This window comes from Pseudorasbora parva, chromosome 20 (assembly GCF_024679245.1).
Source record: "Pseudorasbora parva isolate DD20220531a chromosome 20, ASM2467924v1, whole genome shotgun sequence".
NCBI classification, from domain to species: Eukaryota; Metazoa; Chordata; class Actinopteri; order Cypriniformes; family Gobionidae; genus Pseudorasbora; species Pseudorasbora parva.
The window spans coordinates 34,491,451-34,519,258 of NC_090191.1; the positions used below are offsets into that span (position 1 = coordinate 34,491,451).

At 36.5% G+C, this 27,808-nt stretch overlaps 1 protein-coding gene across 2 annotated transcripts; it reads right to left on the bottom strand.

Annotated features, from left to right (window-relative positions):
* Nucleotides 1–6,960: 6,960 nt before the first annotated feature.
* On the bottom strand, nucleotides 6,961–25,917 carry syt10 (synaptotagmin X). 2 transcript variants are annotated; one of them, XM_067428162.1, is made up of 7 exons: nucleotides 25,621–25,908; nucleotides 23,393–23,849; nucleotides 17,737–18,298; nucleotides 12,753–12,873; nucleotides 11,292–11,463; nucleotides 10,632–10,761; nucleotides 6,961–8,077 (listed from the first exon to the last, which is right to left on the bottom strand). In XM_067428162.1, the coding sequence occupies exons 1-7, from the start codon at nucleotides 25,820–25,822 to the stop codon at nucleotides 8,006–8,008; spliced, it is 1,716 nt and encodes a 571-aa protein (XP_067284263.1). In that variant the 5' UTR covers nucleotides 25,823–25,908; the 3' UTR covers nucleotides 6,961–8,005. The 2 variants fall into 2 exon arrangements, with proteins under 2 accessions (XP_067284263.1, XP_067284262.1); XM_067428161.1 differs by having other exon boundaries at nucleotides 6,962–8,077; nucleotides 25,636–25,917.
* Nucleotides 25,918–27,808: the final 1,891 nt, after the last annotated feature.

Sequence of the window (27,808 nt, forward strand, 5' to 3'; positions counted from 1 at the left end):
TTTAAATGTGAAAGTATGCAAATTGGAGTATAAATATGACAAGCATTAGAAACTTAAACCATATGAGAAAAAAGTTGCAGAGTAAGTTTGTGTGAGGTCTTTGTGACCTGCTCAACTAATCATACCAATTAGGACTGAAGCTGTTCCTTCTTGCTCTGACAATGTACAGTCTGAAAAACAATTTGTTCAGACATGCACATTAGAAGGGTTTCTTTATTTTGACCTTAGTTTTAAAGACATTGGTGAGTAGTCCTCATCATATCTGCACCAAACCAATGCAGTTAACCGCCTGATGTGATGCAGTTGAATCCTAATAACAGGCCTGATGCCCATTTAAATGAGTCAAGGCTGTGTTTAATGCTGCCTTTAGTGCCATCAGAAGTTTCCTATTTCCACTTCAGAAGTCGTGTTTACGAGCTTGTTGTGTTCAGGTGCTTTGTTGTTGGAAAGAATGGAGGATGACAGTTTCATACTTTTGTGCTTCTTGTGAAAATGTTATTTTAACACTATAACCATTTTAGTCATTTTCCAGTCCCAGATAATCGAATCACTGGCAAACACTAGCACCACAACACAAAAGCGTAATGTTTATTATCACATTCACAATAAAGGCATAATGTAGACAAGATAAGGCTGCCTAAAGGCTAAAATAGCAATAGTTTTCAGCCATACATCCTATACTTTCACCACACTACTATATAGATATACTATATAGTCAGCTTGCTCACTATTCTGGAATGATGGTCAACTAACTACATGCGATTTTGTAAACTGTCCACCATTTTCTGCACGCTCGAGCAGCTAACAATAGCAATGTCTTGTAAGCTATGTAGGTGCATTGCTATAACACGGGAAAATTCAAGGCAGGTTTTGCTAAAGAGTTAAAGCTTATCCAGTTTATGCACCACCTGAGAAGGCATAAAGTCTGTATGTATTTATTTATTGTTCGTTTTAAGGAGTGTTTTGTGTAATTTACTGTGTATGCTGATGATAATCCAAAGGAGAGTTTATGGCCAACTTTAATGTGCACTTCTTGTACTGTTTTCTTTAACTCTTAAAACATACGCTTCATATTTTGTGTAATAAATAAAACCTGCATTAAATTCATCAGTAAAGATTTGGCTGTCATTCAGACAGGGTCCACTTAAACAGGCTTGTACTAATAGTGGATAAAAGCAAGGGGACAAGTTCTAATAAAACTAGACGGAATAAAACTAAACTATACCTGTTCTATCGCATATTATATATTCTCTTGCTTTGTAGACAGTATTGTCTGAGTCCGGTTAGAACCGAACGCTATTAGTTTCTGACATGTTCTGTTGTTGTTGCATGAGCTCTTGAAGCTTGGCCTTCTTCTTGAAAAAAAGGCAGGGAGCACCAGCTCATTTGCATTGAAAGGGGCACATACAAAAACAGTGTGTTTTTGCTTACCCCCCAAAAGGGGCAATATTATAGAGGCTATATTAATATATATATATATTTTATAGAGGCTATAAAACATGATCTGTGGGGTATTTTGAGCTACAACTTCACATACACACTCTTGGGACATCAGAGACTTATTTTACATCTTGTAAAAGGGGCATAATGTGTCCCCTTTAACATTTTAAGGCAGCACGAATAATCACAGTCAATTTTGGTCATTGAAATAAAGCCGAAATAAAGTACGCTAACTGTTGCCTTGAAATAAATGTTTAAAATTGCCAAAAACTAAAGAAAATTAAAGCTAAAAAGAAATCAAATAAATATAATAAAAATGTCTGAATAATATAATAATAAAATCTAATTAAACAAATACATTATATTAATACCATTCTTTATGATATATTCTTTTGCGCGTGTAAATGATGACAGAATTTTCATTTTAGAGTTATGTAACCCTTGAAGGTTAGGACTTGAAAATTCCTTTTAACACATTCACTCTCACTTTTAACCAGTTTCTCAAATACTAAGAAGGCACAAGTATTTCACAATCATTGGCTACATCTTGCATTAGCTTCCAGAAATGGCTAGAATGGAGAACATGTCAGACGTCAGCCCGAGGGGATATAAATGGACCCTTGTTGCCTTGTTGATTGACAGTTCTAACAATTAAACTGACAAGGTGAACGCTTTCACACACGCTGGCCCGGCAGCCTCTATCTTAGGAGACTAAATGCGCTGTAGATTTTACAAGATGCAAACAGCATGTAGACTTTGGCCACTCAGATGTCCAATCATTCCTATAATGGGAGCCAAGAGTGCATTCTAATGACTTTGGTCTGAAACTCTTCTTGTTATATTTATTCTTGATTGCTGTTGGAATAACTGATAGAGGCTTGTGTTGAATTTTCAACCGCATAGTACACTACTCTTACTACTTTTTTCATAGCTTTCTAAAAGCTTGCATTATGTGGGCTCTGTCATCCAAGTAAAGAGCTAAAAGTGGTAGGAAAGCATACAGGAACCAAATTATGCACAATCAGACATTTTCTTGACACAAAAAAATACCAAACACTGGATTATCATGCATTATTACACTGTCAGAAAAAAATCTATAACAGAAAAGGGGTTGGTCATTTTCTGAAAGAGACATAAACATTAAGTTTATGAATATTGTACACCTGTGGAAAAATCAATATGGAAATTTCCTTCATATTAACACAGTAAATGATGACTAATCTATAGAGTGTCAAATGGGATACTTGACTCTGATTGGTCAGTTGGGGCATTCTACAATTTAAAAATTTGACCCAGGCTGTCAATCTCATGCCATTTTCTTTTTGAATAAATAATAATTTAAGTTCAAAACCATTTAACAGCAATCAAGAACATTTCCGCATAACATACCAAACCCCTTTTGCCCACTCGCTCGGTCAGGATTTATTTTGCGATAATGACCGATTTGATTTAATTCCTACACTTATAATGGGCAGAGCAACAGCCTAAATGTGTTAAACAAACTTGCCTCAGGACTGTAGGGTGTTTGCAGTTCATAGCTCATGGTAACAAGATATAAGCTCAACATTAGGACCAATTGTTTTTCTCTTTCCCTAGCAGACCGATTGGATGCAGACGACTCTTTGATATCCACTGCGATGAAGGAAATGGCAGTTGCCTGTCAGCCCGATAAAGGTTTTCTTAGGTGCATCAGGCCTTTGATGAAGTACCTTTTAGCAGTCCGAGGCTCAAAGGTAAGATAGAAAGCGATGCCTCTTTCAGCAGCTTCTCCTTTTGTGTGCTTTACTCTTCAGTATGTGCGTCATGACTGGTGCTTCCATCTTCTCTTTTAGCCATTTGGCTCTGGTCTCTTGTTAAACGGGGCATTGATGTGGGTCAAACACGTGTATCTGAACATGAATTCAGATACTTTTCTTCACAGCCATTAAATGTTGAGATGTTTATACATATTATATATAAATTATACTAAATCCATAAACAGAATGGGGCTGTATCATCATACTGTAGAAGCATTTTTCACTTAAACTAATTATAAAATATGAAGCACTTTGACGAACATCTTGCCTTTCATCTTCCTTTGAGATCTTTCTTTCGCATGCCCTCCTTCTCTTTCCCACTCTGTCTGTGTCATTAATTATTAAATATCAGAGAAAGCCTAATTACATCTGAACAGTGTGACGCCATTAAGTAAATTGTCTGAAAAATTGGTACAGCATACAGAGATTTTTCACTTGAGTGGCTACTGTGAAAGACGTCCATCATTTCTCTGAACATACAGTATAATTCTTAATGGACCGTTTTTTTCTACCCATACTTAGTTTCCATTTCTGAGATTGACAAAGGTGAAATGTGTCTACATTTGAGCTGACATTTACAGAGAATATTTCTCATAATAGTGGATTTTGAATTAATTTTCTATCGCAAAAAAGGCGGCCTTTGCAATTTGTATGCAGGTCCGTTTAAAAACAACAACACTGTATTCAATGCGACTGCAAAACTGATTCCTTCAGGGACAAAGCAAGTGCTTTTATGAGTGAGTCGGTGAATCAATCATCAGACCAATTTGTTCAAATACACGGATTCATTCAGTAATGAAATGTGTCGCCCTGATACGCACAATGGCTCTGTGGATAGTTTTGTAACTACTTTTGTTGGCAAAAGAGCAAAAACAAACAATATTCTGAGAACATTTTCTAAAAGTGATTCACCTGATTAACTTCTTGTGTTTTTAACTGTTGTATAAAATGAATAGGCCTATCACATTTGCAATCATGCTTCTATATTTTTTAAAAAGCACTTTTAATTGTGAGCAAATACAGAGACATTTTTGCATCATATCTTGAATTTTGGTGGTATTTTTATTCATTTTGGTGGCATTTTTGCTCACGGGGGGGTGGGACTCTTTTTCGATGACAGGCGGAGCATTCAAGTGAAACGGAGCAAAGGCCGCTTCAGGCTGCAGAACGATTTAACATCTGTCGATTTTTCATTTGACACTATAAGCTACAAATAAAGCAGCTTCAATATACAACACATTGTAAAATACACTTTGACAATTTAGAATTTATTTAGTTAAAATACATTTGAAACATCCAGTAAAATTATTTTTCAAATATTTACTGCATTTCTTTCATTTTTTCCCTGTTTTTTTTTTTTTTACAAAAGTTATCACAAACTGTACACATCATAACAACATACATAGCGATCGTTTGATGCAAGTATGACAAAAAAATCACTGAGAAGCAGTTCATCAATAGCTCAACAAGAAATCATCTCAGGATGTTGAGTGCTAATCAAAACAGTTGTACAAGTTTAAGAAGCCATTACACAATATATGCAAATTGTGTATAAAGTTATTCAAGATCACGAGCCGATAGTACAAACCAACCACCAAACGGTCCATAGAAATGCACTTTAACAAGATAACAATTCGAAGAAATTCTCAAGTATGTACACACACGCCAGCACTGGCAAAGACCTTTCAGAAGTAATAGGAGTCTATACATTTCTAAAACATATTTAATGTACTGGTATCAGCATGCTACAAGAATAATTAATCTTTGTTCTATTATGCCGACCGAGCTCTGGGGCAGAAGCACTGTCTTCATGTGCAAATCAAAGTTAACAGTACACAGCCGTTTGTGTAATTGCCATGATTGTATTATTACTTCTATGGACACACCAGAAAACACTCAGAATACCAGCTTTAAAAAGTTAGATGTGCAATTACCATGGTATACCATTTATTTGCATACTGCCTGAATAGATGCTGGATGTTTTCACGCAATGAATACTAATTCTCTGACAAAACAAAACTTGACTACAACACCTATTAATCAACAGGCAAATGTCCATTGTCTGTTCATTTTAATTACTTCAGCATGTGAATATATTATCAGTCGTACTTTAGTTTGTGCGGTTGGTACTTTAGTACCTCTTATTTCGCAGATGAAAGAAAGAAAGAAGTTTCAATGGCGTTAATTGCTTTAGATGTTATTAATTTGTTTGAATATAGCGTCGTTTTTTTCTAAACCAATTATCCTTGATGGTAAGCGTCTTCAGAAATTGCTATCATTGACGATACAGCAACATTGATTTCCTTTTGACTGTCATCTAAAGATGGATCTGCCTATACTGTAGTATATTTTGCGAATATACGCCTGGTTTAATTATAGCACCTTAACAAAATTACACACAACATTCTTACAGCATGCAGTGTCAGACACAATCACATTTTTTATTTACTTTGTCTAGTTTTTCAGGCACAATTGTGTTCATCACTTGTAATAGTTTCAGAAATAATTTTTAAGGATATATATATATATATATATATATATATATATATATATATATATATATATATATATATATATATATATATATATATATATATATATATATATATATATATATATATGTTCTCCCATCCTAGAGTTATTGATTTATTTTTGAACTGTCAGTGATTACAGGCAAATATATATATATATATATATATATATATATATATATATATATATATATATATATATATATATATATATATACACACTGATCAGGCATAACATTGTGACCACCTTCCTAATATTGTGTTGGTCTCCCTTTTGCGCCCACAACAGCCCTGAACCATCTAAGTATGGATTCCACTAGACCCCTGAGGTGAACTGTGGTATCTGGCACAAAGATGTTAGCATCAGATCCTTTAAGTCCTGTAATAAGTCCTGTATAATACCCGGCCATCCATGTGATGTAAAAGAAAATGTGATCCATCAGACCAGGCCACCTTTGTCAATTGCTCGTGGTCCAGTTCTGATGCTCAGCATGGGCATCCTGACTGGTCTGCGGCTATGCAGCCCTATACGCAACAAATTGCGATGCATTGTGTATTCTGACACCTTTCTATCAGAACCAGCAATAACTTGAGTAATTTCTTCTGTTTGATTAGACCACACAGGCCAGCCTTCGCACTTCCCATGTGCATCAGTGAGCCTTGGCCACCCAGGACCCTGTCGCCGGTACACCACTGTTCCTTTCTTGAACCACTTTTGATATACTGACCACTGAAGACCAGGAACACCCTACAAGAGCTGCAGTTCTGGAGATACTCTGACCCAGTTTTCTAGCCATCACAATTTGGCCCTTGTCAAACTCACTCAAATCCTTACGCTTGGCCATTTTTCCTTCTTCTAACACATCAACTTTTAGGACAAAATGTTCACTTGCTGCCTAATATATCCCACCCACTAACAATGAAGAGATAATCAGTGTTGTTCACGTCACCTGTTAGTGGTGATAAAGTTATGCCTGATTTGTGTGTGTGTGTGTGTGTTAGTGTGTACATGTGTGTACATGTGTGTATATATATATATATATATATATATATATATATATATATATATATATATATATATATATATATATATATATATATATATATATATATATATATATATATATATATATATATATATATATATATATAAAAAATTTTGTTGAACTGACAGTTCAATAACACGTTGATTTCAGATTTAAGAATTTAATGTTTGGCAAGTGTTTCATATATTTAGTAAGAAAAAAGTATTATATGAATATTAATTTATATGAATATTATCCTGCATGTTAATAATATTAGGCATAATCAAAAAATGTATAATGTTTGTTCTATTATGACTTGAGAGAACCATCATTCTTAACAACAACAACAAAACACGCTACATCTTTGGCTACTGTGCAAGTCCCTTTTGAACTTAATTTTCAACACATGGTAGCTAAGAAGAAAACACATTTAGTCAAATTATGACAGCTCTTAAGTTAACTTTTAGTGACCTTCCAAAATAGTTACCTGCTAGATTTCTGTGCCTTTATGTATCTCTTTTTTTATACGTTGATATCTTCTTATCTTGTTATTCTATATATATATATATATATATATATATATATATATATACAGTATTACAGCTGAGTTATGGATTATTTTCCATTTATTTAACAACTCTGAACAATTTTAATGAGTTTAAATCAGTATACTACAGCAGTTTTATTCAAACAAAGAGCATCAATTAAAAAGCAAATGATTTTAAAAGATTGTGTGATTGTTTCTCCATACCAATCAGGTCTTGATTTCATATTCAAACACCTCTTCTTTTTATTCCCCTAACCCTATGTTAAGTTTGTCAAATATTTTTACCAGACAGGGAAATATGTAACTGAAACATTCAAGAATATGAAATGATAAGCACTGTCATTTCATGCGTCTGTAAAATGTCATGGCATCATTATACTGTCAAACAGCAAAAGGCTTCACATTATTTCAACTTGTCAGCTTCAAAGTGACCTGAAAACTATTGTTTTAGGAGCTCATAAACTCAGCACCAGTAAAAGCAAAATGTCAGAGAAATTGAGAGATTTGGATACATGATTGTGTCTGTAGCAGGGATACCAGTACTGTGTAGTCTTTTTTTCCAAATAAAAATGCAACATTACAAGCTACAACTAGAGGAAAATATACCATATTAATTATACAAACCAAATGTGTTTTGTAGTTAGTATTGTGTGGATTTTCAGGATATTATGGGGTCTGTGGGGGTTTTGGGGATGGACATGATCCTTGACTCTCAAAGCTGGATGCTCTTCCTGGCCACTGCAGGGACAGATCATACCAAAATATCACACCAGAGTAGTTTAGGACATGTTAGACTTATGGCAAATGGATCAGAATGAGCCCTAAGCACCACATTAGGGCTCAAACTACATAACACTGTTACATAGAGTTGTCAACTTTTGGCAGACACCTTCATCTTTACCTTCCAGAGATCAACAATATGGATTTATCTTATTTACAGCAGTCATCTTTTATTTTATTAATGGGAATAATGTGATTAAATAAAAATAAAAAAATATATTGTGTAATACTTTTTAAAACATATTTGTATATGTAAAATATATACATGCATAAATGTATTTAATACATAAAATTATATTTGTCTGGGGGGGGGGGGGGGCAGTGAAAATAAATAATGTTTAAATAAATGTGTTTAATATATATATATATATATATATATATATATATATATATATATATATATATATATATATATATATATATATATATATATATATATATATATACATACACTCACCTAAAGGACTATTAGGAACACCATACTAATACTGTGTTTGACCCCCTTTCACCTTCAGAACTGCCTTAATTCTACGTGGCATTGATTCAACAAAGTGCTGAAAGCATTCTTTAGAAATGTTGGCCCATATTGATAGGATAGCATCTTGCAGTTGATGGAGATTTGTGGGATGCACATCCAGGGCACGAAGCTCCAGTTCCACCACATCCCAAAGATGCTCTATTGGGTTGAGATCTGGTGACTGTGGGGGCCATTTTAGTACAGTCAACTCATTGTCATGTTCAAGAAACCCATTTTAAATGATTTGAGCTTTGAGACATGGTGCATTATCCTGCTGGAAGTAGCCATCAGAGGATGGGTACATGGCAGTCATAAAGGGATGGACATGGTCAGAAATAATGCTCAGATAGTCCGTGGCATTTAAACGGTGCCCAGTTGGCACTAAGGGGCCTAAAGTGTGCCAAGAAAACATCCCCCACACCATTACACCACCACCATTAGCCTGCACAGTGGTAACAAGGCATGATGGATCCATGTTCTCATTCTGTTTACGCCAAATTCTGACTCTACCATCTGAATGTCTCAGAATTCGAGACTCATCAGACCAGGCAACATTTTCCAATCTTCAACTGTACAATTTTGGTGAGCTCATGCAAATTGTAGCCTCTTTTTCCTATTTGTAGTGGATATGAGTAGTACCCAGTGGGGTCTTCTGCTGTTGTAGCCCATCTGCCTCAAGGTTGTGCGTGTTGTGGCTTCACAAATGCTTTGCTGCATACCTCGGTTGTAACGAGTGGTTATTTCAGTCAAAGTTGCTCTTCTATCAGCTAGAATCAGTCGGCCCATTCTCCTCTGATCTCTAGCATCAACAAGACATTTTTGCCCACAGGACTGCTGCATACTGGATGTTTTCCCTTTTCACACCATTCTTTGTAAACCCTAGAAATGGTTGTGTGTGAAAATCCTAGTAACTGAGCAGATTGTGAAATACTCAGACCGGCCCGACTGGCACCAAAAACCATGCCACGCTCAAAATTGCTTAAATCACCTTTCTTTCCCATTCTGACATTCAGTTTGGAGTTCAGGGGATTTTCTTGACCAGGACCACACCCCTAAATGCATTGAAGCAACTGCCATGTGTTTGGTTGATTAGATAATTGCATTAATGATAAATTGAAAAGGTGTTCATAATAATCCTTTAGATGAGTGTATATATATATATATATATATATATATATATATATATATATATATATATATATATATATATATATATATATATATATATATATATATATATACTTTTTATATCATTGTTTGTGGTGAAGCCAGTGATTATTATTATTTGCAATTTTAGCGAAGTATTTTTGCTTAATATTTTAGTTACATATATTTAAATACAATTATTATTATTATAATATATATAAAAATTGTTATGGTGGGCCAGTGAAATTTATTTTTCATTATTTATTTAACATGGGAAAAAAATGCAATCCTCACAATTTCGACAAAATCGATAATATTGCTTACACTATAATCCCTAACGCTCAAAATAATTTATTGGTTTGAGTAGAGCCAACTCAAATTAAACTAATTAGTTTAAACAAATTACTCATTTGTGTAAATGTTGTGTAAATGTCAAATTACTCATATTTTTATGAGTATTTAAAAATGTCTTTTTTCTTTTGACTTCTTAAAACTGACACATTTTAAGTAATCTGAATTGTTTCTTTGATTTGAGTGTTATGAACTTGTTTCTTTTAATTAAGACTAACTTAAACTAAAACTGGGTGGGGATTTCTTTTTCCCAGCATGCTTTGACATGAAACACAAAAGGGATAGTAAATGCCAAAATTAAGTGTTATATGTTTTTTTTTTGTTGTTTTTTTTTTTTTTTTTGTATGCAAGATTAAAGTTAACGTGTTTAAATCTGCAGAATAACATTTATTAATCCTGCAAATCCAAATGTTTAAATTTTACATGGCATAAAAACAGCATCATAATGCATCTCTTTCCTTATGGACAAGTGACATCCTCTGATTTCTAGTCTCTCACCTCACATAGTGCATGCCAGTGGGTGATGGGCTTGCGTGGATAAGCTAGCATTTCGTTCCAGTGGTCCCTTCCAAGACCCTCCGCATCCGGCCCTGTCCTGCACACCCCTATTACTTCATTGTGTCCAACTCTGAAAAAGAAACAGAACGCAAGACTTTTTTGTAAAAGAAATTTTCATTGGTTGACCACCCTGAAAAAGGTTGTACATTTTAGATCCAGATCTAAAACAATAGTTAAACAAAGATTGAGGAAACCAGTGGAATATATTAGCAATCTTACTTGATCAACAGTACAATTGCATAAACGCTTCCACTTTGTTTTCCACATTGATGTTAGAATAATTACAGCGTAGCTGCTGTCTGGTTTAATAAAGGTGCACAGCAGAGTTTTACCAGATCAGACTGAATGTTCTCGTTTAAGAGAGTTGTATGCAAATATTTGAATACAACTGCCAAGCATGTTATCTGACTTAATATTCTAATCATCATCATCTTGCCTGTCAGGATAATTTATCTTCAACATGTTGTGACTTTACACAAGGATAGGCTCTAGAATCCTCGTAAACCCTTCAAGACAAGCGGCTTGGAGTATGAATGGATGGAGGTTTTGAATTTGAACAGTTATATTATCTATATGATATTATCTTAAGAGGCGACTGACCTGTCGTAATCCATCACCGTGATTGACAGGCTGACCTGCTCCACGTTCTCAGGTGGGATGTCGAAAATGATGGCCTCATTATAGACAGGGTTGAGTGTGTTCTTTTTGGTGGTCGTCTTCCGCTTCTTCAGTCTCCGACCATCACATATGAGGGAGACTTTAACGTATGGATCTGTGAGGGAAACAAATCAAAGTGAATCAGTTTGGAGCTAGTTAGATTCAAAACACTCAAAAAATAAAGCTGCCCATTTTTAATATTCCACATTTTTTAGATCTTTGGTAATATGTTATGCATCGAATAATTACATTTACATGTATTTTCTTTTTAGCTGCCTTAACCCTCATGTTCTGCTTGCGATTTGACAGACCCCACAGGCATTTTAATGTCTCGAAAAACATATATAAAACGTCAGGTTGATGACTTTTTTCTACTTTTTTGCAAGCTGATTATGTAAACTTTAGCATAACGTGCATCATGTCCTCTATGAAAATTGTTAAATCTTTTAGGGGTTGTAGACCCTCTGGGCATAAAAGAAAATGCAATCATTTTTTATATGACATTTGCTGATTTATGTACATACTGTAGAAGAAAACTCTTGCCAATAGTACAATTAGATTTATTTCATAGGGTTTTTTTTCTACAATATTTTTTTTTTTTTTTGTATTTAAAATAATAATCTATTGGATATCAGTGACATTTTTCATATCTACCTTGTGATACATCCAATGGTTAAAGTTTCAACATTTTCTGTCTACATTAAATGAGGAGCAAAGTGGTTAAACTTTGCAATTGTTATTTTTTATCATCATTTAAGTCCAATCCTGCTCCTGGAGGGCCACCATATCCTTCAACCCCTTATTAAAAACACTTGAACCAGCGATGTACACAGTAAAAATAAACCTATAGAATATACTCAATAAAAAGGACACACTAAAAGGAATTAGGATAAGTCTATATATGAATACATTAACATTAGACAACTAATTACTAATAAAAAGTGAGTAACATGACTGGTACTGTACATTTAAAATAGCCTTCTGTAATTAGCATGCAAATTTTGGCAATGAACAAGTAGGATATTATTGACAAGTATAGCTATTGTTCACTGAGAGGAGCAACATACACCAAAAAATTCATTAATGTAACAGAACTTGGTGCTGTATGTAATTTATCAACTGTAGTAAATCATAAAAATACTGTAATAAGTTTGCAGCCAGCAAACATCTAAATAGCTCTATTACCAGAGCCAAATTAAAATGCGGATAAATCTACTTACATTGTCAGACTCGTCGCCTTCCATTGTTAATTAAGTAAATTTAACACTGTGTTTTGGGGTAGGTTGGAGTGAAACTCTGCTGGACATCAGCCCTCTAGTAGAAGGATTAGACATCCCTGCTTTAAGTCCCCAAACATAAAGATGATAAAGTCGTTCTCGACAGATTATGAGGGATAACACTGACCAGAGTAGCCGGTTATGTCCATGGCTTTTAGATTGCGACATTTGATGACGGTGAGGGTCATGCGTCCAGCCGTGGGAAGATAACAAAGGGAGTACATAATTTCACCCAAATCCACACTCTCCTGAAGGAAGGAAGGAAGGAAGGAAGGAAGGAAGGAAGGAAGGAAGGAAGGAAGGAAGGAAGGAAGGAAGGAAGGAAGGAAGGAAGGAAGGAAGGAAGGAAGGAAGGAAGGAAGGAAGGAAGGAAGGAAGGAAGGAAGGAAGGAAGGAAGGAAGGAAGGAAGGAAGGAAGGAAGGAAGGAAGGAAGGAAGGAAGGAAGGAAGGAAGGAAGGAAGGAAGGAAGGAAGGAAGGAAGGAAGGAAGGAAGGAAGGAAGGAAGGAAGGAAGGAAGGAAGAGAAAGAAAACTTAGAAATAGCAGCAAATAGAAAACAAGTTGATTTGACTGCATAACGTCAAGAGATGGCTGAAGAAATGTCTATCATTACAAACTATTGATTAAATGATCTGCAGGTATCATCCTTTAAACAAATAGTGTAATATGATTTTCCTCTTAAGAGTCTCTTCAGAGAGTCCTCGATGCGACTGCAAACACAAGCCTTATTTGACTCTCCAAACACTCGTCTGTTTGCCCCGCCAACAACTCAGACATGAGTAGCAAGTGAAATATTATGTTTGCTCATCGGGTTTAAACCTGATCTACTCTATATTAGATCTAGAGAGTGGATATATATCTCCATTCAAAATTTTAGTGGGAAAAAAAATCGGTGACTCAGAAACAAAGTTGTGTAGAGAAATATGGCTCTTCTGAGAAACTGCGCTTTTTCCAAGAAGACTTGCATAACGGCTGTGTTTGTGTGGAAGCGTTTCTGTGGAACGTATGTTTTGGGTGGCTGGTTCTTTTTCTCAGTTTTGAATGAGACAAATCTAGCTTCCCTGACCTTTATTAGCTTTGCAGAGGCGGTAAAGATTATTCTAAAAGGCCAGTGTGTATTTCGGTATTTACAGCCTCTCAGTACTAGAATAAGACTGCCATTATTCTTTCAAAGGCAACTAAAGATAGTGATTAATCTGTCCAAGTAAAGATTAAAAAAAGATTGCGTAATAGGGAGAAACATACATACTTAATCACTGTTGTACTGTAGTTACTGTGTATACATTTCAGGTGTACCCCCATTCCTATTTTCCACCTTTTCAAATCACATGTCGTTTCTCAGTATCATCGAGTTTTTTTTACACATAGTGTTTGTGTTGTGTTTTTATGGAAAAATATCTGTTAATTAAATGTAATTAATATTCCATAAAATGTATAATTTTTTTACTCTACATAAAGTGTCTTGTACTCATCAAAGGTTGCATGTATTTAATCAAAATACAGTAAAAAAAAAAGTAATATTGTGAAAAGTTTTCAATTCTAATATATTTTAAAGAGCCTATATACCTAAATGCATATAAATAATACGAGTGTGCAATCTTGTGGAATGTATATGCCAAAATGAGTTTTGGCGTGCATATGGTACGTGGTTTTTCGCGTGCATATGATACACACTTTATGGCGTATTTGTACGCCAAAACTCATTTTGCTATCATTCTCGTATCTATTCTACAAGATTTCACACTCATACTATTTAAAAGCATTGCCATGAGATTGTGTTGATTTTAAAATAAAATGTATTCCTGATGCTTATGATCACGTCACATGATTCTTCAGAAATCATTCTAATATGCTGATTTAGTGCTCAAGAATAATTTCTTATTATTATCAGTGTTGAAAACAGTTTTGCATTTTAGGATTTTCTGGAAACCATGAATTATTATTATTATTATTTAATTTTTTTCAGGACTTGATCAATCCTTAAAAAAGAGGACTGCATTTGATACAAAATACAAATAGAAATATTTTGTAACATTGTAAATGCCTACTGCCACTTTTGATCAATTTATGCCTCCTTGCTAAATGGAAGTGTTAAAGCAAGTGTTTGTAAGATTGCAGCCAAAATTAGTACTTCAAACACTTTTAAATTACTGTAGAGTGGTGTATCCTCTCTCTCCCTCCCCCCTGACTCGAGGTTGCCAGATAGGCTGCAGTATCCAGCAGGAACGTTTGTAGCTGCAGCTGCGGTAACTAGAGCAGATCTGGCAACCCGGAGGCCCAAACAATACTGACTTCGTGTCAAATTACAGTGAAACGCACCAGTTAATGTATGGCACTCCGCAGTGGTCATAAAGGATGTAAAAAGTGAATTTTGAAGTGATCTTTCTTGTAAACTCAGATATTTGGATTTGGCAGCAATAAAATTGCAGCAAAGCTTTGATGTTTGCAAAAAAAACTGTAGGGGACATTTTTGCGACGATGGTGAGAGAAAACCATTGAAATTCTGGATTCAGATGCCAATAAAATCACAGATAAGCTCCTGTAAATGTTGAAACTACCTTACATCACCATGATACACAATTACCGTACGAATAGCGCTTTAGTGTTGTATTAATATCATGTGGTGCGGTGGATTTCTTTATCCAGTCTTTGTTTTACATTTTTGTTCGAAATTTTGTTGACGAGATGTGGTACCGCCTCTGTGTAGTCTGACGTCAAAACCCACTCTGTCACTTCCTATCCTTTCCTCCCATGTCTCTGGTTACCCGTACCAGTATACAGAAAGCCATTGGCTAGTTCAGGAGTCACGTCTCCTTTCGGCGTTCGTGTCTGAAACAATTCACACATCTTTTTGGGGCAATAATAGCCTTCCTGTTTTGACTGTCCATCTTCCCCTCCTCCAGATCTGAATGGCCTTCTACCACCGCAGCTATGTGCTCCAAAAACAGAGAACAAAATTAGACCTCCAAACGTCAGCGTAAGATAAAATAGAGGGTTTCAATGTGCAGTCGGAAGTGTAACGGCGCAAGGCTGCAATCTATGGCTCTGACTATTTTAGGAATTGAGAGTTACTAGCTTGTTTCCACAGTTGGGGGCCTAAGAGCAGCTGGTCTGGTTCTGAGAGTCGGTTTTTGTCCCTAAAGGGCAGTTGTGATACTCTCATAACTGAGAACAACAGGTCGAAACCTCTACACTGCTGTTCCAATACATCAATAATTTTATATTAAAGCTATGAGGGAAAGTGATAGTCAATGGAGGGAATGAGAAGGAAATAGCATGAGAGTGATCCAAATGTCAGCAAAACACAACATAAGTGACTTGACAGGCGCAGAAATCTCCATCCCTGTCAACCAAACCACAGGAAAATGAATAGATATGCTGAAAACAACACAATCAGGAAATTAATGAGCCTGAAAAGAGACTGTTGCGTCAAACAAGTAGGAGGAAGAGATTACTTTTCCCAAACAGGAATGACTCATCACAGAATCTCTGTGGTGAACAAAATGAAACGCCGTCACCATTCAGTTTGTTTTTTGTAGCAGGAAGCAAAGTGAAACGTCATTGTTAATGCAACTGAGTCACTGACGTACGATGCCATTCACCTCTTCAACTTCTCAGGTTATAACTTAAACTAGGATTTAAAACCTGTGAGAAATCATAGATGTAGCATTTGAACTAAGTGCACAAACCTTTTTTTCTTTATCCAGATATCTTTTAGTATATGCTCATTGTAATGTTAAACACTTGCGGTTAATATAAGGGCTAAATATTCACAGAAACATGACTTTCATTATTTGTCAAAACTGAATGATTTTTAAAAGTCATAGGGGGTTTTGAATGACATCAGGGTGAGTAAATAATGACTGAATTATACTTTTTTGGCAAGCTATCCTTTTAGGAAGTGCTGTCCTTAAAAATCCCTCAAACAGTAAATAATATGACTGATGCAGTTACATAAGCTCTGATATATTAACTGAGGCGTAATGAGTGGGCTTCATTATCTTGAGGGCCGATCTGATTAAGCAACAAACAATTTTTCCTTTGTCGTAGTCCTGAAATGTAGTGCCGGTAAAATGTATTATTGTACTCGGATGTCAATTCCACACCTGTTGGGTAGTCATGGTTGTCTTTGAGGGCTCTGGCTTGATAATCAGGCTTCCTGTGGCTCTGGAAACTGGCAATTGGAACTATTTTTGGAAGGGGTACGTGGGTGCCCTGAAAGGGTGAGTCAGTTTTGAGATGAGCTCTCCTCCACACCTGGCTTTACATAACAGATCAATCTATCCATTGATGCGACCTTCACACTTGTGGAGTCAATTTCCTTTGAGCTAAATTTGATTGAGACAGAAGTATATGACCAGTTAGTATATAGCCAAACCTTCAGACTGACGGCAGAGAATCTGGACTCCGTCACAGCTTTCATTGGCCAAGGACCGCCCAAGGGGACATCTGACCGACATGTAAAGCAACCAATCACAGTTCGTTTTGTTCTGCATCATGTTTAGGGCCGTGAAACTACAGAGCCTCTAAATGGACATGGTGGTGGGGAAAAATATGAGTGAAGGAAAATGATCAGTTAGTGCTTTTGCGTTCTCTTGTAAAAGTTTTGCGTTCCCCGAAAACTTTGTTCATTCTTTTGAAGTTTCTTTTGGGAACGCAAAACGTGTTGGGAGTAAATGCAACAAAAAAATTGTGAGGGAACACAAAAGCATTGACTTATTATTTTTCCGCACATCTAACATTTTTTCCCACCACCATGTCCCTTTAGGGGCTCCATATGAAAATATAAATCCGATGTCCCTATGATAACAGACTGGCGTGCATCTAATAAATGGTCAATACAAAAATGTTTTGAAGAAGAGATCACTTCAGAATGCAAGTTTCCTGCAACAATGGCGCTGAGAACTTCACATACTTTTGAAAACCCAGAATTTAGTTTTACTTTAGAGTTGACGTTTGAATTGCAATTTTGTATCAAATTGAAGGAATTGACTTTTCTCAATTGAACTCTGAAGGATGAACAACCCTGCCAGAATCTGGTCTTATTGAGGTATTTGAGGAAAGTACAGTTTATGAACTGTGCTTTCTATACGCACAAAGGCTGTACTTACCGTAGTAGCTGCAAGGATGTCCTTCCAAACCACAGCTTCACGTGAAAGGTCAGACAGCTCAAACAGGTTGTCAACCACCACCTCACCGATCATGTCATGACTCGTGAAGCGATCAAAGTCATACACGCTTAAGTGCAACTTGCGATTGCACAGCTCACTGTACTCCACAGGGAAGCGGAAGGCCTCGTCGAACATGGGGTTGAGTGTCTTGCGGTGGACCCTCGTCTGAAACTTCTTTTTGCGCTCTGGAAGCAGGTAGATCTTCACGTAAGGGTCGGAGGTACCCGTGAAGTCTTTGGCGGGCAGATCCAGGGCCTTTAGAATGCGAACCACAAGAGCTTGTTCCTCATAGTCGTAGCTGAGGGCAAAGCTCAGCTTTCCACAAGTCTCCACCGGGTCCTTGGCTCCTTCTTCAGAGTCGACAGACTTCTGCTTGTACAGTTCAGGTTTGATGCGGCCGATACTGACTGCAGAAGACTGACGCACGGGCAGAGTGTCCATGGTGAAGTCCACACTGGTCACATTCATCTGCCGTGGGAGGTGTCGGCGGAAAGAATTGTGCCTATGAAGGAGAACTTTTATAGTTAAAAAATGTTTAATAATAAAAAAAAACATTTTGTTTTGTCATGCACTTTGTATTAGGGAAACTACTCTAACTAGTCAAACTGCTCTTTAAAAAAAAGTTTTAAGAACAGTATCTATTAAAAAATATCAGATTATATACCTTCAAACTTAAAACAACATTTATGAGGGATTTTGAATTAATTGAATCAATCAATCAATTAGGGTGATAACATTCAATTTGAACAGATAAACATTAGTAAACAAGTAATTTAACTGAGACACTTATAATAAATGTGATAATGTTTTTCTAAATCATTTACAGATTCATCTAAATGAACGGATTCAGTAAAATTAATCGGCATAGTGTATGCAAGAGGAGATGTCACTAGAGAAAAATATTAAGTTAGTAGCAATGCTTATTTTAGGCAAGGGGGTAATCTAGCACTCGAAAAGCGTTCCACCCATAGGGGCGGCCATTGGTAACCAAGCCATCACCTGCTGTTAGCATCCCATTGACTCCTATTCATTTTTGAGTCACTTTGACAGTGAATAACTTTACATCTGAGGCGTTTAAAGACTCCATTTGTCCATTGTTTATTTCTAAAGAAACACGACAATGCATAAAAGGCTCCATTACCTTGTATCTTACACTATCGCCCCGCAGAAGCTGTTTTTGTAAAAATAGGCTAACTATTGCGTCATAACCAACGTGACTCTGTCGCACAGTTGAGAAATTGCCGTACAGACAAGAGGAGACGCTCGCAGGCAATCTTCTACTGTCTATGAGACAGTCGGGGGGACGTGGAGACATAAAGTCTGATAAAGTAAAGGGAGAAGAAAGGGGAGAAGCCCATAGTGAGCCAAAAGCAACGGGAGGAAATATTTAAACAATTCAGATTTTACTTTCCACAACTACTAGAAGACCTACAGCTGTCAGACAGGTTGCTTACGTCACATCTACGTCGTCAAGCTCAGTCTGAGCCTGCGCAGTTCGCTCAGCCATCAGGAAGTGAGTGCTTCTAATTGACCTCACTTTCCGCCGTTGAAGTCTATGGGAACGCTCTGTCCATTTCTTTTACTGTCTATGATTTTAGGTAGTTACTCCTCAGCCCTGGATTTCTGAAAACTGTAGTATGGACCCTGCTGCACTTTACTTTAAGGTGACATAGTTACATTGTACTTGAGGAATATTAATTAACTACATGTACTTAGTTAGAGTTAGGGCTGGGCTTTGGTTTGGGGTAAGTTACTTGTATTTACACTTAAAAAATGGTACCAAAGCTGTCACTGGGATAGTACCCTTTGAAACAGTTCTAATATGTACCATTTAGGTACCAGAATGTACACTTTTGATACCAATATCTGCCTTTGATACTCATTTGAAATCTTTAGGTGTACCTTTTGAAAGGGTACCGCCCCCAGTGACCGCTTTTGTGTTTTGTTTTTTCTGAGAGTGTATCCATAATTTACTGTTATTACTATAGTAAGTACATGTAGTAAGGTGTAACTACATCACCTTAAAATAAAGTGTTACCTGGAGGCTTTTCACACACTGAAATGACATACAGTAATATACTGTAGGCCTACATTTGTAACACTATACGTTGTGTTATTTTAACTTGGCAGTAACTGCTGCAAGGGTGCTTTTACTACAACGGCTGAGGGAGTGATGGCAAATTTCACATCATTTTCTCTTCTGACTGCTGTAATCAGTCTCTCTATATATATATTTGCCGTCGTCCCTCGTTCTTTCACCGCTAAATAAATTTGACTATGACTTCCGCTTCTGAGAACTCTTTCATTCAATTTTTAGCAACTTTTATACTGTAGGCTTCACAATATTTCATCACAATAGTTATGCTAGGCCTGTATGTTTTTTTTATTTTGTTTTTTTTTTACTAGAAAACATGTTTTCAACACTCACAGTGATTCCTGAGGAAATCATAGTCCTCTACTTATCCTTGGTGTTTCCTAGCAACTAGCACCTTTAGGACGATGACAACAAACATGACATTGACAGCACGTAAATAAAAAAAAAATTAATTATAACATTTAACAGACTTGTGAGAATTAAAATTGGCTGAATTGTATCGTTTTTAGATATTTGTTTTTCCAAATAAGTCTTTCCACCATTTTTCTTACTTTGTCTCTTGTCATCGCTGTCAGTCATCATTCTCTCTCTCTCTCTCTCTCTCTCTCTCTCTCTCTCTCTCTCTCTCTCTCTCTCTCTCTCTCTCTCTCTCTCTCTCTCTCTCTCTCTCTCTCTCTCTCTCTCTCTCTCTCTCTTCTCTCTCTCTCTCTCTCTCTCCTCTCCTCTCTCTCTCTCTCTCTCTCTCTCTCTCTCTCTCTCTCTCTCTGACAATTCTGTCTGTCCTGCACATGTATGCTGCACATTATGCCCTGCAATTTGCACAAACGTCCCAGCACAATGCGATGATAAATCGAAGAGAGACAGAGTAATTATCTGCGGTGTTTGGATGTTTTGAAGAGAATCCAGTGTTTGATGGCGGTGTTTCTGAAATATCTTGGCAAGCGTAATAATGAATGTGTCTGTGAGCCAGTGCCAGAATTCACAATTTGTATTTCCACTCTTCCATATAAGAGATTGCAGAGTGGAGGAGATGGAAAGGTTTAAGTCTTATTAGCCTGTCACCTGTTGCAGAATACACTGAACTATCCTTTCAGCTCATTTCATGTTGGTTTTTGTTAAACCAAAACCCTTACCATGTTGTTTTGTTTTCATGTAAGCCATCTAACAATAAGATGCTCATTTTTTTGTATGTATGAGTATCATAATAACACATTAAATTGTGTTTCAATAAACTTCAATAAACGCTTTTGACATTATAGCACTATAGAAACACTTAAATTCCAGCTTAAATGCTAAAGTCATTTAATAGATGCATTTGCTTGATTTGTGTAAAATAATGCATTTCATTACAGCACTTAATGAGTTGTGGCTGCAAATCATTTCTAAGAGATCTTCACTTGAGGCATTGTAAAACAGTATGTAATTATATGATGCAGTAATAGCATTTCATATATCTTCAGTTTCTTCAATAGGGCATGAACTCATTAGCAATAGTTTAACTATCCCCTCTTCAAGTTCAGCTCACTTTAGTGATCAACCTACCATGAAATGGCCATTTCGGAGAAACTAGTTTCACATTTTAGCTTTTTAATTTTAAAGACTTTTGAATAAGGTTTTCCATTATCTCATGGCATATTGGCCTATTTATTTATTTTATTACTATATTTCTTTAATATTTAGAGTGAAGTCAAAGTGATCTTCCAAAGATAAGTAGTGAAGGTATTAAAGGAATGGCAGAAGAATGGAAAAAGAAAATGGAAGATGTGCCTACGTTTAAGCTTCGTTTGGCCTAAGACATAAAGATGTGTTACGCTGCATTGAAGTTTTTAATGATATTTCTGTAGCTTTTCAAATAATGGATTCCACAAGGAACTAAGCACAGCTGTGGCTCCTTTTCCCAATCGGACAAACAGTCGCAGCATGTCAGTGCTATTGCATGGCAACACTAATTACATCCCTGCTTACTTTAAACACGGTGCCACGTGAAACACAGAAGAAGAACTGATTGTTTAATTGCTAAGGTCATTTAATGCTGTTGCCATGGCAATGTGACCCTAGTGCTCCGATTGGTGAGCTGCGGTGATTAATGGGTGTATGCCGCAACCAGGAGATGTGCCATCGCCCATCAACGAGATGAATATGTTAAAATAAGAGTTGGGACTAGTAACACAAGAATTATAGAATAATTAGAATTGTAATGCCCTAATTGATTAATATAATTTACAATAATACAAAATAAATTCTATATAGAAAAATACAGCACACACACATTTTCATGTTTATGGGGATTTAATAATGGTTCTTATACTGCATGTTACTGTATGTTAACCATACCCCTAACCCTACCCATCACTAAAACTTTGCAATTTTACATCATTTAGTATGATTTATAAGCTGTTTTCCTCATGGGGACCAAAAATGTCCCCACAAAAACAAGGATTTTGAAAATTTCCATCTTTGTGTGATCCCCATTATTTAGGGTTTACCAGGCCACACACACACACATATATGGTGTATTTTTCAATTTTCTTATTATTAAAAAATGGGTTTTCACAAATATGCCATTGAAGAACCATTTTTGGTTCCTCAAAGAACCATTCTGTGAAAGTTTCTTTAAAGCTACACTGTGTGATATTTTCCCCCATCTAGCGGTGTAAAGGTATATGACCATCCAGTGAATATTAGTTTCTGTTCCTCTCAATTCTGTTTTGTTTTAACGCCTACGGTGGACGATTTAGTCCAAGATTAACATGGCAATCCCCCTCTTCACATTCGACATGGTGCCATCGAGTGTCAAAATACGAAAGGCGAAGCTTGAATTTATGGGTATGTCCCTCTTTGGCTAATGTACTTTCAAGATGGAGGGGCAACATGGCGACCGGCATTCGAACCCCTCACCCGTATGTATTTTCAATGGCAGATTATAAATTTACAAGAATACTTTATAACTTAAAAGAAGTAAATATACATTAATGAGCACATATTTTTTGAAAGAACTAAGTGTTTTTAGCTAAGAATAAACTAAAAAAGTGTAGCTTTAAATAACCATTTTATAGTCTAAAGAACCTTTTCGCGCTACAAAGAACCTTTTGTGCAAGAAAGATTCTTTGGATAATAAAGGTTCTTCATTGAACGATACACCCTGCCAAAGAAACATTTAAGAACCTTTATTTTTAAGAGTGTATAGTTTTGCATTTCCTGGTCCTGTTGATTTATTTCATGAAATGCATAAATGCAGATATATCATTAATAAAAAATATAAAAAAAACAGCTGATCCGTCATTTGCAGTATTTAAAGACACATACTGATGTCATCAGATGATCATTCAGTAAAGGCAGCTCTTCATAAGCACATACTCTCAATTGCACCAAGTATATGTTCTGTTTTCTAAACTAGATATACTCAAGTGGTAGTAATGACATGATTAACCCTCTTCTGTAGTGTCATTCAACTTGCAATCAAGCATCTCCATGTAATTCATCATGTAAATTGCGTATCACCTGGAGGACGAGGTAGGTTCAGTGGTCTGCCTCTGAATTTTTGCCTGCTTGCTCAGACAGCCACGCAGAGCCTGCTGGACCTCAGCGGGGATGTCTGGTGACGTCTGGCTGATCTTCATGGCCGCCTCCAGGATTTTAACTGAGCTGCGGCCATTGACCTTCACTTCTGGAACCTTCCTCCTCTTATCGTCCTCGTCCTCTTGCTGGATTTGCGATGGCTGTCTTCCCGCAATCGCAATTGCTTTGGCCTCAAGATGAGGAGAAACAGAACGAAACACCAGAGGTTGGGCCGGGGGGGCCTCAGGCAGCACCCCCGGCGGGCAGCTGTCAGCATTGGACGAGAGGGCCTTGCTTCTCCAAATGGGCCAGCACAGCTTCCAAAAGACAAAGAGAGAGACTACCAAAAGGGCGAGCCCACAGAAACCTACGACCACAGCTAGGAGACTTACAGAGATGTCTACAGGCAACAAGAGGAAGATAGAGAGAGAGAGAGAGCAAAGAGAAAGAGGCAAGTATGTGAAAGAGAAAGCATGTGTTGAGGAGATTATAAAGAACAGAAGGTTAGAGGAAAAGGAGACAAGGATAGGAAAGAGATAAATGAACACCAGACGGGCAGACAGAGAGCACCAGCAGCAATAAATGATGCATGACAGACAAACAGGAGAAAGAGGGAGAAAGAAAAAGAAATGAAATAGGGCAAGGTATAAGAAACAGAAGACTGAAATGTGATCGATTAGTAAAGCAGAGATCAGAGTCATTTTGCCCCAACCCACCCCCCTTTTCAGTGGCCCATGCAACCAAACTTAATATAAAATGAGAAAAAACAACTGAATAATAAGTCATAAGTCAGTTTGCAAGCACTCGAAAACCTGATTCAACATGAATTATATTGTTATGTTATGTTGATGCTGAAAAGGGCCTCTGAATGAGTGGCACTGTTAAACCGTCATTTGCGTCCAACAGGTGCAAGTGTTTCAGCTGCCTAATGCACTGCACAATGCAACATAATTATAGTTGTTTGCTATATTTTAGCGTGAGTTTTAACATCGTACTGCTAATGGTGCTACTGACTAATAAGAAATGAGCTACAGTGATGGAATCACTCATACATGACCACCACCCTCTAGAGGTGACTGTGATAAAAAGATCATCTGTATCAGCAAGTGCTCATTTCATTTAAGTAATGTCTGTTTTCTACTGCATGTGTGGCCACTCTAGACCACAAGTTTTTAGCCTATATTGGAATTTCTGTATGTTCAATTTAGATTTAAACAAATATATTGTCCATTCCAACTGCCATTGGTATTTTAATTAGGATCTTACGGTTTTTAAAAGATTTGTCTGAATTTTAATGCGATTTTTTAATGTTGTTGCTGTGTAGTTGTTTAATATATTGTTAGTTAAGCCTTTGTCTAAAGACACTTTTCTACCTAGACAATTTGATTACACGTGTAAACCAAACATATTAAATAAACACATCAAAATTCATGCTCAAAACGTTCATGGTTTGCACTAGTATTTTTCACAGCAGTGAGTGGTAGGTTGCGAAATAATTTGCATGGTTTATAGATAAGCTGGACTACTTTTTTACTTTACTACTTTCATGAACAAATTATTTTACAGTGTTCTAGTTACACGTTACATGTAGATAATGTAGTAATAACTATAAAGTATGCAGAATTAAAGTACAACTAACCCTAAAACACACCAGTAAGTGCATGCAGTTAGTCTAATTATTATTACTCAGTGCTTTAAAAAGGACACATTAAAACCTTCTTTTTTTGTTGCCAACACGGGCAAAAACACTGAGTTACTGACGTTAATACAAAATATGTACCCACTTTTATGTCTATTAAATGTGTGCTTGCAGTACAAAAATCCATTTACTGCGTTTTATCGGGAAAACGAGTTTTGCTACAGTATTTCGTGAAAACGTCTCTTACGCGTACTGTTATTATTGAAATAATTATTGACAAAAAAACAGAGTTTCACACTTGTTGCGCATGATACGCTACAGGTAGAACTGTCTCCGGTTATGATGGCTGATTTCAGGTAATGCTATGAATTTTAAGAACGTTTCTGTGACCGCGAACGAACTCTTCAAACTTTCAGTGCTCTGGCTTCGTGCACTCATGCTTTGAAAAAGTTTTCTCGTTAACTTGGCCAACCAAATTTCCTGGACAAAATATGTTTGTGAGTGGATAAAGCGTTGTTTAAGTTAAATTTACCTGAACTTCCTTTACCTGGTATGTTGCTCTCCAGAGGAAATATGTCCGCGCATTTCTCCCGGTCGACGTGCCCGGCGAGGCACAGATCCGTCACTATTTGGAGAGCCCTTTGGCACAGGCTGATGCCGTCCTCTGTGCGGACATTCATGTCTTTCCTGTTAATCCATTGTATGTTGGACGATGCGTGAGGTCGGGGGTTCATTGGGGCACCATGTGAGCTGCTGAGTGCAGCTGATGCGTAAGGGAATGGAGAGAGAGTAATGCGTTCAAGTCCATGTCCTCCGCGCAAAGGCGCACCAGATTCTTTGGCGCGGTGGAACATTGTAGGGGCACATCTACACTGCCCAATAGGAGACACGCGTTGTCTAGAGAGGGAGGATCATACTTTCTCATTATTTAGATAAAAAAAAACCCGAAGTTCTTATACAGTAGAACATGAGTTAGCTTTATCATATCAAGAAAGAGACAGCTGGCAACAGTTATTTTCATGGCTTTTAAACTTGAGTTGAGATGAAGCTGTGTATATATATTACTCTTATAAGACTGCAATTGCCATGGCTGCAAGAATTACAGCACACACACACACACACACATTTTGAATGATATTGAATATCTGTGTATCAATCAAATAGTTGTCAGATTACTAACTGTACCTGTCTTAAAATCTGTGCACACTTTCTACTTTTAAAAGTCTATAAATAAGTTTTCCCCAAACGTTTCTATTAATCATTCCATTAAAATATTTGTCAACTGTATACCAGATGTGTTATCAGATGTAGAAAACAAGCCCAATATGAGTAGACATTGTATTTAATAGAACAAAAGAGGATTGGGAATGCATGTCTGATAAAAGGGAACACTATGTACTTGGCTCAGTGCTGTTCATAGAGTCTGACAATCTCCTTGACAACCAAATGCAAACTGGGGAGCAGTTGAGGCATCATCCTCATGCAGACCCATGTGCATGTGGCTTTGCCCTGTGAAACCATCGGCTTTAGAGAATGCGCTTGTCTCATTCTAAACAGGTGCGCATAGTTTTGCCTGGGTGATTATGCAGGCAGACTGGAAACAGAACAAAAGTTTCTGGGTTCACTCAAACCCTGATTGACCCAGCATGTAGACTTGCAGATTTATTATTTAGTCCCATTAAAAATATATATATATATACTTTAAATTTTAGTAAATCTTCACACATACCTTTCAGTTCAGTCTATTATTATTTTTGTTGTTGTTGTTATTATTGAAAATTATCATTAATATTGATTAAATATTATTGATATTAAAGGGATAGTTCACTTTAAAATGAAAATTCTGTCATCCTTTACTCACCCTCAAGTTGTTTCAAACCTGTATGAATTTTTTTCTTCAGCTGAACACAAGGGAAGATATTTTGATGAATGATAGTAAACCAAACAGTTACCTGGAGCCATTGACTTCTATAGTAGGAAAAAATACTATGGAAGTCAATGGCTCCAGTTAACTGTTTGGTTTTGATTGAAATTGAATACTTCACCTACTTTATAGTATGTGAAAAACAGTATACCGCAAGAGTCCGGAAAAAAAAATCTCTTCCTCCTCTATTTCTCTTTTCTTCTTCCCTTTTTCTGGTTTTCGCTACTCTGAGTAGTATACAAATCTTGGTATTTAGGGCACTTTTTGCGTTTCTTTCCCTCTTCTTGACGGATCGCTTCTTGTACTCTTGAGTTGTAAGTCGCTTTGGATAAAAGCGTCTGCTAAATGCATAAATGTAAATGTAAATTTATATGCTGCATCCCAATTCGCCTAATTTTAAGTCTGTATTCTTTTTGTGAAGAAAAGGTAGGCCTACAGACTTTTGAGTATAGACGAGTAAGCAAGCATTGGGACATAATGTTTGTTCATCTTTAATGTATAGCTCTGTCACCATTTAAACTGCCCTGTTAATCATCGTCACAGTTAAAATCCACATTCAATGTCATTTAATTTCTTACCCTTTTGGAGAGAAATATATAGTAGCACGTCGATCTGCGAGTCGTGAGTCTTTAACGTGGAGAACTTTCCTCATATGTTTGCAATTTGAATATAATTTTGCACTTAAAAGTTAATGGCCAAATGTTATCATTGCAAAAGTAATGTTGCAGATGAAATATGATGTGGATAATCTTGAAAAAATATATTTCGTGTAATCAAACCCCTTTATCTAAACCTC

What these genes read in the sequence shown, in the direction of transcription:
- syt10 (XM_067428162.1), bottom strand. Translation starts at nt 25,822, where the DNA reads ATGAACCCCCGACCTCACGCATCGTCCAACATACAATGGATTAACAGG. An exon ending in ACGGTGATGGATTACGACAG is followed by an intron (nt 10,762 to 11,291) that starts GTCAGTCGCCTC and finishes TTTCTTTTTCAG; the next exon opens with AGTTGGACACAATGAAGTAA. An exon ending in ACTGGCATGCACTATGTGAG is followed by an intron (nt 8,078 to 10,631) that starts GTGAGAGACTAG and finishes CTGTCCCTGCAG; the next exon opens with TGGCCAGGAAGAGCATCCAG.